The sequence below is a fragment of the Oreochromis aureus genome, linkage group 23 (genome assembly GCF_013358895.1).
Source record: "Oreochromis aureus strain Israel breed Guangdong linkage group 23, ZZ_aureus, whole genome shotgun sequence".
Lineage (NCBI taxonomy): Eukaryota > Metazoa > Chordata > Actinopteri > Cichliformes > Cichlidae > Oreochromis > Oreochromis aureus.
In genome coordinates, this window is record NC_052963.1 from 43,089,831 (window position 1) to 43,100,387 (window position 10,557).

The 10,557-nt window shown below is 41.2% G+C and overlaps 2 protein-coding genes across 5 annotated transcripts in view; both read right to left on the reverse strand.

The window, feature by feature from the left end:
* Positions 1–2,685, reverse strand: part of cpamd8 (C3 and PZP like alpha-2-macroglobulin domain containing 8) — a 46,407-nt gene extending 43,722 nt beyond the window's left edge. Inside the window, exons 1-2 of one of the 2 annotated variants that reach the window (XM_039606656.1) lie at positions 1,934–2,646; positions 30–181 (exon numbers count right to left, since the gene is read on the reverse strand). In XM_039606656.1, the coding sequence (XP_039462590.1) occupies positions 30–181; positions 1,934–2,019 (238 nt within the window). In that variant the 5' untranslated portion in view covers positions 2,020–2,646. Of the gene's footprint in view, positions 1–29; positions 182–1,933 lie in introns of both variants that reach the window. The other variant, XM_039606657.1, reaches the window with a different exon arrangement.
* A 1,341-nt stretch (positions 2,686–4,026) lies between these two features.
* On the reverse strand, positions 4,027–10,542 carry sac3d1 (SAC3 domain containing 1). 3 transcript variants are annotated; one of them, XM_031736058.2, is made up of 5 exons: positions 10,273–10,360; positions 9,678–9,708; positions 8,218–8,638; positions 4,990–5,272; positions 4,027–4,799 (listed from the first exon to the last, which is right to left on the reverse strand). In XM_031736058.2, exons 2-5 carry the CDS (start codon positions 9,701–9,703, stop codon positions 4,318–4,320), a joined length of 1,212 nt encoding a protein of 403 aa, XP_031591918.1. In that variant the 5' UTR covers positions 9,704–9,708; positions 10,273–10,360; the 3' UTR covers positions 4,027–4,317. The 3 variants fall into 3 exon arrangements, with proteins under 3 accessions (XP_031591918.1, XP_031591917.1, XP_039462593.1); XM_031736057.2 differs by lacking the exon at positions 9,678–9,708 and having other exon boundaries at positions 10,273–10,542; XM_039606659.1 differs by lacking the exon at positions 10,273–10,360 and having other exon boundaries at positions 9,555–9,683.
* Positions 10,543–10,557: the final 15 nt, after the last annotated feature.

Here is a 10,557-nt window from a genome sequence, read left to right on the forward strand (position 1 = left end):
TAACTTTAGCTTAAAGAATTTGTTCTCACCAAGCACTGAGCCATGGCTGTGGGCAACCGTCTGTCCCTTCACCGACAGCTGCACCTGGACGCGGGTTTCCGCTTTCGTGTTAAAGATGGTCACGCTCACGCTCTCCTCGACGCCCGCTCGAAAGACAGAGGGTGCAGCGACCAAGTAACCCCTGAGAGAAGAGCAGGAGGGCAGAGAAAGGGAAAGGCGAGAGTTTAAAGGAAGGAGGGAGCAAGGGGGTAAAGTGAGGTGAGATGACAGGAGGGGGAGAATACAGGTGATAGCAAGGGAGGCAAAAGCAGATGGGAGACCAGGTGTAAATACACATTTTTTTTCTGTCTCGCATCATGTTTTTCACTTCCATGGACACACAAGGTTAACTGCAGTTTACACCAGGGATGCAGTACCTGACGACCACTGAGCTTGTTGCTTTAATGTTTTCTTTGGGTGGTCCGGCACCCTCTGACAGAACCTCGACATCTGTTTGGAAAAATAATGGCTGAGATTCCTCACAGTCACTCTGACATTTAATTGAGGGAAGGGGACCTGTCACTGAGGTCACAGAGCAAAGGTCATTCTTTGATGCTTATTAACAGTCTGGGCTGGGGGGGGGCAATTTAAGTTTTATTTTGAAAGAACACGCCTTCTGGCACAAAGGGGCTACTTCTCTCAGGTAACAAAGGTAGAATAATAGGTGCTCTTGTTAGCATGCTCCAGTATAACTCAATCACCAGAGAGAGGACTGTTAGGGGTGTGTGGAGCAAGTTCACTGAAGTGTCCACCAAATGTTGAGCTCTGTTTCAGACTCAGTCAGTTTAATTATTTTTGACCATGTGATGACCGAGGCTGATACAGCAATGCAAGTGTAAATATCTTCCTGTTAGTCTAACTCATTGCTTGCTCACCCCAGCCTTGCAGCTTTTTTCTAATGGGCCAACTCACCCCTTAACAACTTAACTGAAGATCACACAAATTAGAGGTGAGCAAATCCTTGAGCACAAGCCCAGTTGCATGCATGAGAGAAGGATCAGGTGGTTGGCATTACAGCACAACGGCATTACAGCTAGAGGCAACTGCAGTTCCTGAGAGAGAGAAAAAGTCATGAGAAAATCCCCTGGAAAACAAGGCTTTCGGGAGAAGGAGGATAATAAGAGGAAATTGACTCTGTGCGTTTGATCTACAGTGAGTTTAACCAGCTCTTGGATGAGCTGGGATCAGGTGGTGGAGACCATGCTTATTTCAGTCACATGGCTCCATTTACTCAAGTTCTAATTGTTTTTGCTCAACTTTTGTCCTCTGGGAGTTAAGAGCCTGCTCTCATGTGTAGGTGAAGCCTTTAATAGTCACATGGTTTCATGTTTTGCTCATTGCTCAAACTTCTAAGCTAACTTGTTTAAAGCTAAAAAGATCTGTTTTAGCTTGAGTTTGATAGTAACCCCTCTTCTCTTCCTGGAAGAATTGCTACAACTAGTTGGTCTGTTATCTCTCAAGGTCACAATTAACCCCTCAACCACCTGACTGATAGAATCGTTCCTGGGTCTGGGTTAAACAAAACAACAACAACGAAAGTAAACACAGGGATGCATCTATTCATATTTGGCAAGTTATGGGCTATCATTGACCTAATGTATCACTCTGTGTGACTCCTCACAGGTCAGTAACACAATTAATGAAAGTATGACAACAACACATCAGTGGCAGTGTTGTTAGGACAGTAAACTATGGCTTATTCACAAAAAAAGTTTTAATCTGACTGATCCGTACAATGAAATGCACTCAGTTTAAATAAAACAATTTTTAAAAATATTTTTAAAAAGTTTTTCAATGAACAATCATAGTCTATCCATATTTAAAGCACCGGGAAATGCTTGTAGTAAAAGCACACAGCTCCTCAAAGACACCACATGTAACACAGGCTACTTACTGTCTTTCTTGTGCAGAACTTGTGCTCACGGTGCAGAAGAACAAAATCCACGAAAGCCTCAAAGCTGTCAGAGACAACCGTAACATTTTGGCTCCAGAGCCCAGGATACTTCAGGATACAGTCTTTACCCTCTGAATGAGACTGGCTCTGAAAGCCCTGATTAAATGTTAAATGAAATTTAACTACAGCCCTCACGGTCTATCTATCTATCCATTGAGCTCGGTAGGAGAGAAAGGTGTGCAGAGCTCCGTTCAGAACCAAAGATCAACTTAATGAATTCATCTGTCTTCGCCAAATCCAGGTCCAAGCAAATCGTGCCTTTTTTTTCGTCTTTTAGAGCCCGGAGTATACGAACAGTCCTCTCCCATGTGCCTTCACCCGCCCCGGCTTCGCTCTCTCATATTTCAGCATTACAATTTGTAAGTGTCCTCCCACTTGAGCGCGGAGAAATGTCACCGTTACGATTTGTTTGACATCTAAAATCCGTGCAGCTCTCGCTGTCCCGGTGTTTCCTGGTGAGCTCAAGTCGGATGGTCTTGTTTTCCGCTCCTACAGCATCGCGTGGAGAGGCATCAGACGGCGCTTCTTTCGCTTTGATACCTTCTCTTCTCTGCAGAGAGCATGAATGAGACCAGCTTAAGAAACAGCAGCAGCGTGTGCTTTTAGCCACTAAAAACTATCTGCACGTTTTTAGCTCAGCCACAAAGTCAGAATATCTCAAATCTGCAGCTATGTTTTGTTATGAAATATAACAGAAATGTCAACCTGTGTGAAGAACACGATTCAATTGCTGAAGGCAGGATTATAACAGTTTTACTCACTTAAATTTGCACCTTTGGAGTTCATTGATGCCCTGATAAGATATCTGCTGCCCTCTAGTGGCACTTAGGTTTAGACGCAGTCGTGAAGCCTACATAAACTCATCATGGGCATGAATGTCATGGTGATTTGGGGCTTTTATTTACTTTTTCGAACTGTTGTTTGTCCAGGGTGGAATGATTGTACAGTATACAGCTTTTCAAAAAAGTTCATTTAAATTGGTTTCCTGATAAGGCGTTTAAGCGTATTCTAGCTTCCAGAAGCTTAACGTTAGCCTGCTTTATTCGTTTTCAAATAAATTTTGATGTGTGTTTGGGATCATTGTCCTGTTGGATCAGCCAGCTGTGTTCAAGTTTCAGCTGTTCAACTGTTGATTTGAGGTAAGGTTGAAGAATTTGGAGGTAGTCACGCTCTTTCATTATTCCATCCACTTTGTGCAATGTACCACCACCACTAGCACCAAAACGGCTCCAGAGATGCTACCACTACCATGCTTGACATTTGGTACAAACACGCCTTTTGTCATTGTGGCCAAATAGCTCAATCTTTGTCTCCTTTGACCATAAACTTTTTCTCCAGAATATTTTTGGCTCGTCCATGTGGGCAGCTGCAAATTTCAGTTGGACTGGAAGGTGTCAACTTTGGAGCAGGGGCTTTTGGTCAGCACACTCTCAGTCCACGTTGATGTAAAACCCACTTCACTGTACACAGTGATGCTGGATAACCAGCAGTTTTCAGTTCATGGCAGGCTTGAGCCTTTGGGGTTCCTGAAGGTTGTAACCAAGTTCCTCTCATCTGAGGGTGAACATCTGGGTGACAGTGAATAACTGAATAACTAGTACTTGCGTACAATTGCTTGAACTGATGATCTTAGAATGTAGTTGTTTAGAAATGACCCTAAGATACTATCCCAAATCTACAATTCTCCTTCTTAGATCTACACCAAGTTCCTTGGACTTTTAACATTGTGCTGACTACTGGTCAGTCCGACGAGTGCTGACAAATCCTTTTTTTTGTTTTTTTAACACTGGCAAAGAAACTACCAGTTGCAGTCGATGATGATCACCATAAGACACTGTAGAACCTTCAGCACCACTTGCTAACAAATAAAGTGAGTGCACAAGCCTGTGTGGATTACAGAAAATCCTAAATAAATTCATTTTGTTTTTAAAGAAAAAGTCTTTAAAGACGTACACTTTACAGTCATTCCAGCCATTAAAGAAACAAATCATTAAAAGCTGAAAATTACCACGACAATCAAATCCATGATGTATGTAAACTTCTGACCACTATTGTATTTCCACTGTAACCAAATTTATTGAAATGATTCCAAAATATGAATTTATAAGAATAAGTAAACAGTTACACCTTTGAATTTCCATACAGTTCTTGTAAAAATACTCAAGGGAAACATCAACACAAAATATTGGTAGTAATATAAAAGTAATTCACATCTTAATGTAACTAGTGGCCATTAGCTCAGTGACAGTCCATATTGCTTAAAAACAAATAAACAGTCAATTTCATCATTTACAAGAATACCTGGCGGTATCTGTATGGCTTGTTTACTTCTTATTTGTCTCAACGCAGCTCTGAACAATACTCTTAACAGTGAGATCTCTCTGCTTCTCAGATGCTATGCTGTGATACAGTTTACAGTGCAGTGTTCCTTGTCCTGGCTCCGTGAAAGCAGCTTTGGAGAATACTATTTGATTGTCCTTGTTGACCTCAACTCCATATGACCGGCACAGTTGAGCTGTAAGTGATGCGTCTAAGAACAAGAGCTTAGCCAGTCTGTCAAGAGGAAAGCGACAGTTGCGGCTGCTGTATCCATGGCTGTATATGAGCAGCAGATCTTGACGACATGTCAACAGGTGACGGTGCAGCGCGCAGGTCTGCAGGAAGTTTAGCTTTTGAGCCAAACGAAGCAAACGTACAGGGTTTCTCTCGAGGAAAGCTTGGTTGATGGAAAGAGCGAGTTTGATGTTTGGAGTGCTGCGCAGTCGCAGTGGGAGTTGCATGGTGTGCTGCATAGCGCGAGCTGAACCTGTAAGAGAAAATAAAGCATACAAAATGAATTGCTTTCTGGAGGACGAGGAGGAGTTCTTAATTTTTTTGAAAACATTCCCTGCATCAGAAACCTGTTTGCACAACACTGAACTAATGCATGGATAACTTCCAGCTTGAATATGCATACAAATACACCAAAATGGCAGATGATAAACAAAGTCACCAACCCAAGTTGTACAGCAAACTGAGCGACTGGAACTCTTCTTGGTTGGGATGAGGTCCTGTTTTGGTCATGTAGCAATCCAGCAACCAGCTGAGGTATTCTTGCAGGTGTGTATCATTGATACGTGGGTCGTAGAGCCGCAGTGGCTCCCCACAAAGACGATAAGAGGCATAGATGAGGAAACGAACGGTCCGCTCTAAAATGACCACGCAGTCCAATCCTGACATCCTCTGGATGATCATGTCCTGCTTCACAGCACGCAGACGGTCAAAGACAAAGGTATAAACCTGCGCGACAACAAATAAGTAAACAACAAAATAGTCATCTTTAATCTATGATGATAGATTCTGTTCTGCCATTTTTCCATCAGATATTTTGACATATTTTAAAATGAACAGACAGTGAAATATTTGTCGTTCCCTGGTAAGGCTTGATTTAGACTTCTGCTGGAGAAAGGCTATAACGTAACCTACGTAAGTGGCTAATGTCGTTGCTGGCATTTATGCTTGTGCTGGTGTATTTTGTGTTAATTACCTTGTTGTAATGTCCCTGGGTTGTACAGCGAGCCATGACAGAAAAAAATAAAATGCTTGACCCCCCCACCCCGTGTCCCGCCTCTTTGTTGTGGTTAGTTATTTTCGGGGGCAAATATATTTGTATCTTTAAATTTTTCCACTTCTTTGTACATTTGCTCACATCCATTCTGATAGTTTCACCAATCTCCCTTCAGGAATTTGCTGACATTTGTGAGTGTTTATATCGATATCATGATTATTTGTTCAAGAGAAAGTGACTGTTATTCTCTCACTGATAAATTCAAAAACTGCAGCAAAAAAGTAGCTGTAGCAATAGTAATGCACAGGAGGAACTGACCATATTGAAAGGGTCACTCACAACAGTTAGCAGCTTATGTCGACCCAACGATTAGTTACGACATAGCAACACTGTAGATTTCCTGCTGAAGCATAAATCCCCAGTAAGAATCACTTGCAATACGGTTTATATAGCAGAATAACCTACAGCAGGTTTAAGACAGGAAGGTTCAAGAATTGGGATTATGACAACCAAAAAAATTGAAGCTTTACAACTGCACTTTTTGTCAAGTTTGTTGGTAAAATAAAGAACTGGCTTTTGCACATGCATGTCGTTTTGAAGATGGTAACACACATTTCTGCAAAATAAATAAATGGGTCCTAAATTAAAATGCTTTAGCTGTCTTTAAATAATAACAAAAGTTTAATTTCTAAGTCACTAATTCAGTTATTAAACATGATTTCCTGATATTATGCACCATAAACAATGAAATGATTTTTGCTGAGAAATGTTACTTCAGAAAGACTCTTGTGAATACAGTATTTTACACATTTTACAGCCTTTCTTTCCTTTTCCAACATTTTTAAAATCTACTGCCATCATCCAATTTTAAAATATATAAAAAAAACAAAACAAAGGTCAGACTTATTTACTGTTACACAAGGTCCCAAGCTTTTGTGGAAATCAACTAGAGATGGACCGATCCGATACTATGTATCAGTATCAGTCCGATACTGACCTAAATTACTGGATCGGATATCGGAGAGAAATAAAAAATGTAATCCGATCCGAAGTATCACAAAATCACCTCACAAAACGCGCTACTTGGCGTAACCCGGCTCGGCGCATCGGAGTAGTATGTGTCACGTGATAGAGCGGCTGTTGTCTGTGAGACCTGTTGGCGATCTGTTGGAGCATTTGGAGCCTCGCTACATGCTTCCTAACCGCGGCATTTCATCTCGACGAAAACTATCCCAGAGAAGTAAAGCAAGTGTGTAAGTTCATCCCTGCATAGTATTTCCACGTTAAGCTTAACAACTGATATATGGAGCCACAGCTGGACTGGCCATCGGAGTTCCATATTGAGGTGAAAAGGAAGCAATTTGTCCCGTACTTCAGCTAGAATTAAAAAATAAGACACAAAGCAGGAGTTATTCTGTCTTTGCTGCGCAGTTGCATCTACTTCTCTCATTCACGCCCCCTCCCTCTCCTGTTATTACTTCAAACATGAAACTGATCAATGATCAGATGATCGGCTTTTCTGCTGCAAGTCCAGTCTTTCTTGTTTGTTTATTGCCCACTTTGTGCTAGAAAGAGGAGACCAGCACGTTTAAGTGTGATAAGCTGTTAGAATTAATTTAATATTAACTTTGTAGTATCAGCTGAGGTTTGCTGGAGCCACGACTGTAAAAGCTGCTGGTCATTATATACGTTTGGATATGTGGTGAGAGGGAAACATGAAGATGAAACCAGGAGATGTCCTTACTAAATCATCAGAGCTGAACAGGTGATGGAGAAACAGGTTTACCTTTTAGGTGACATGAATGAGTTGAAGGGAAGTTATGAACTGTTTCTGAGAGACAAATAACACCAGGATCCTTTTCTACATAGCTGACGGCTGGTAACTGTGCAGGGGCAGGTCTAACAAAGTTTTGTCGGGGGCCAGGTTGGGCATTAACAGAGAAAGGGGGGCACAAAGAAATACTTTTCTTTGTTATGTCATTTAAAAACTTTGAATAAATAATTATCTGAATCTTACAACAAAAGTGGTCATCTGATCAAATGTATAGAAATCCATTATTGTATATAGTAACTAATAAGTGTAATATACACCCTAGTAAGCTATAGTACTTTTTCCTTTGGGAAGGTACCATCTGTGCAGTCTGCAATTCTGTTGAAGAAAGATGTTGAATTTATTTAATTATTGTAGAAAAATAATTGATTTCTGTGCATTTGTTTTACACTTGCATTAAATTAAAGTTGATTACATCCATTAAGGGTGGGGGGTGGTTCCCTAATATTTTTGCTGGGAGTTGGCAACCCTATTAGTTAGGTTGCTTAATATTTCCACTAAGTACTCTTTAAAATACCAGAATAGGGAGGATGGTGTAGGTTTAAATTTATTAGATTGATCAGTGTGTTATAAAATGTTTTGGGTGGAGTGTATTTTTTGCATACAGGTATAACAGAATAGCTTCAGTCTCTTGTTTTTTAAAACTTGAGTGTGAACTTATACAAAATGCAGCAAGATATTTATAAAAAACAGTTTTATTGATTACAAAATACGCTATATCGGATTCATATCGGTATGGGCAGATATCAAAATTTATGATAGCGGAATCGGTATCGGACATTAAAAAGTGGTATCGTGCCATCCCCAAAATCAACAATTTGAATGATCCGTGTAAACACTACTTACCTCAGTCCATGGATACAGGCTCGGGGCGGCTGCAATGTCATTAATAAGGTAGTTAACAGTTTTCAGCAGCACAGGAGGTGGTCTGAGGTCACTGGGTTTTGTTGAGTCCTTCCCAGCTGCTGGTCTGGAATACTCCTTAACGGCACGCGATGGGTCTCCTTTTGGCCGCCGATCTTTCTCTGTGCCCGGTAACATTTCAAAATGGTGAAGTCGGTTCTGAGCCTCACGATCCCGTAACTCCTGAGCGGGGCACATCGTTTGGCAGGTCCCCTTTGGCACCGTGTCCTCTTCATGCTGTCTGGGTTTCTGCTCCTCCTCGTCCACCTGTCTTACTTGTGCTTTCCTTTCACCTTGCCATTGCTCTTTATCCCTTTGTCTCCATTGTCCTTCTGATGGTGCACCCCTCCTCTGTGAGTGGGATCTGTTTGATTGACAGTTTAATTAGTAATTAATATTGATATTGCAAAGCAAGTATTAGAAGCACCTTTTACCTCATATTGACCTTTTTCAACAACAAGTAATCTCTACTCGTTGTCAAGCAAACTTAAATGAGCCCTGCTTTGTGCCTGAATCCGTCTGCCAAGGTAAACAACAGAGGCTGCTACTTCATTTCTGTGCTGCCTCTAAAATCATGATCCTTCCCAGCATCATCTTAACATTACCGCTTATGCTCGGTCTTTGTAAGCAAATACGATATATGGATAAATATCATCCTTGGGGATTGTGTTCCTGGATTTTCAACTGAACTGGAGCTGACGATGGTAGTTCTACACCAGGGAACTGCTGTGAGGTAGAAGCCACTCTAACTAGCCCCTGCAGAAGGTGAACTGGCTCATCAGCTGGTCCACAAAACTCAACAACAACTGCTGAATAGAACAAGGACTATCTCTGGAGCTGAATACATTTTCTTTGTGCTCTCTTACCGCTTTCTCTGGTCTCATCTTTGCTTCTAACTTTGCCCCCAAACTGCTCAACCTGAGCAGTCCCTATATTTGCAATCCTATGGTCATTCTCAATGGAAATCCTAGCATCTTCTGCTTAGCCTCCTGTCTTTTTGTCAGTGCCACTGTCTCCAAACCACAGATGAGGTCTCACTACTATTTCATAAACCTTCCCTTTTTCTCTTGCTGCTATCTGTCACAAATGTGTCCCAAGATTTGTATCCTCCCGCTCCACCCTATCTGCACCCTCTTCTTCTATTCTCTTTCTTTGGTTTTGATGGCTGCCCCCAGGTATCTAAACGTACCTACCTTCAATACCTCTACTTCTTACAGCTTCGCTGTTACGCGTGTATCCCTCTTATTCACACATATGTATTCTGTTTAGCTTCTACTTACTTTTATATTCCTCTCATCTCCAGAGCATACCAGTACCTCTTCAGGTTCTCTTCCACCTGCTCCATACTCTCGCTAAAGAACACAATATCATCTGCAGAGATCATGGTCCATGGAGACTCCTACCTGACCTCATCTGTCAGCCTGTCCATCACCACTGCAAACAAGGAAAATCTCAGTGCCCGCTGCACACGCCACCACCGTCTCACTACCCTCATACATACACCAATTCAACATTTTTAAACTGCAGCAAAATATAAACGTTTTGCTAACGTTTATATTGTAATGTGCATACTGGAGTTTCATCCAAGTAAATATGCAACAAGCACCTTTTTGTTTTAATATAACGATTTCATCCCACCGCTAAAACAGGAAGCCCCAAATCTTAAAATACCTCCCTTGCTTCTTTGCAGATTCAGGGTTAAAATAACACAACGCAACAAAGGATACGGTGTCGTGCATACAATGTGTAAGGGATAAATCACTGCATATACATATATATATATATCTGCCACAGGTGTTACTGCAGCGCAGCGCTGACCATCATGCTAATGTTTAACTTGGACGGCTAGCTAGCGGTCTGGACGGCTACCAAACAAAAACACATCGTTATTTCCATCCAAACGTCTGTTTTTCGAAGCAAAAAACATACAATTAAGATTTGGTTTTGAATACAATTTTAAGAAATGCTCACTTTATGTGAAATAAATGTTTTACTCACATGCGACGGCTTCTCCTCCGATTCATTGGCTCTCAGTAAAGGGAAGGTCGTCACTTTCCACAAACTACCAATAGAAATGACCCATTGTTGTTTTGATCAACGTCACATCCGGGTGAGGATGGCCTTATTTACGGTCGAATTTTTAATGACTTTAAAACGTAATTTCTGATGTCTAGTTTAATTGCAATATAAAAGAAGCACACATAAGGGGTAGAACAACGTTAGACAGTGTTAGACACTGCTCCTAAATCAAATGAATAATTTTTCCAATTTATTTCTGCGCTA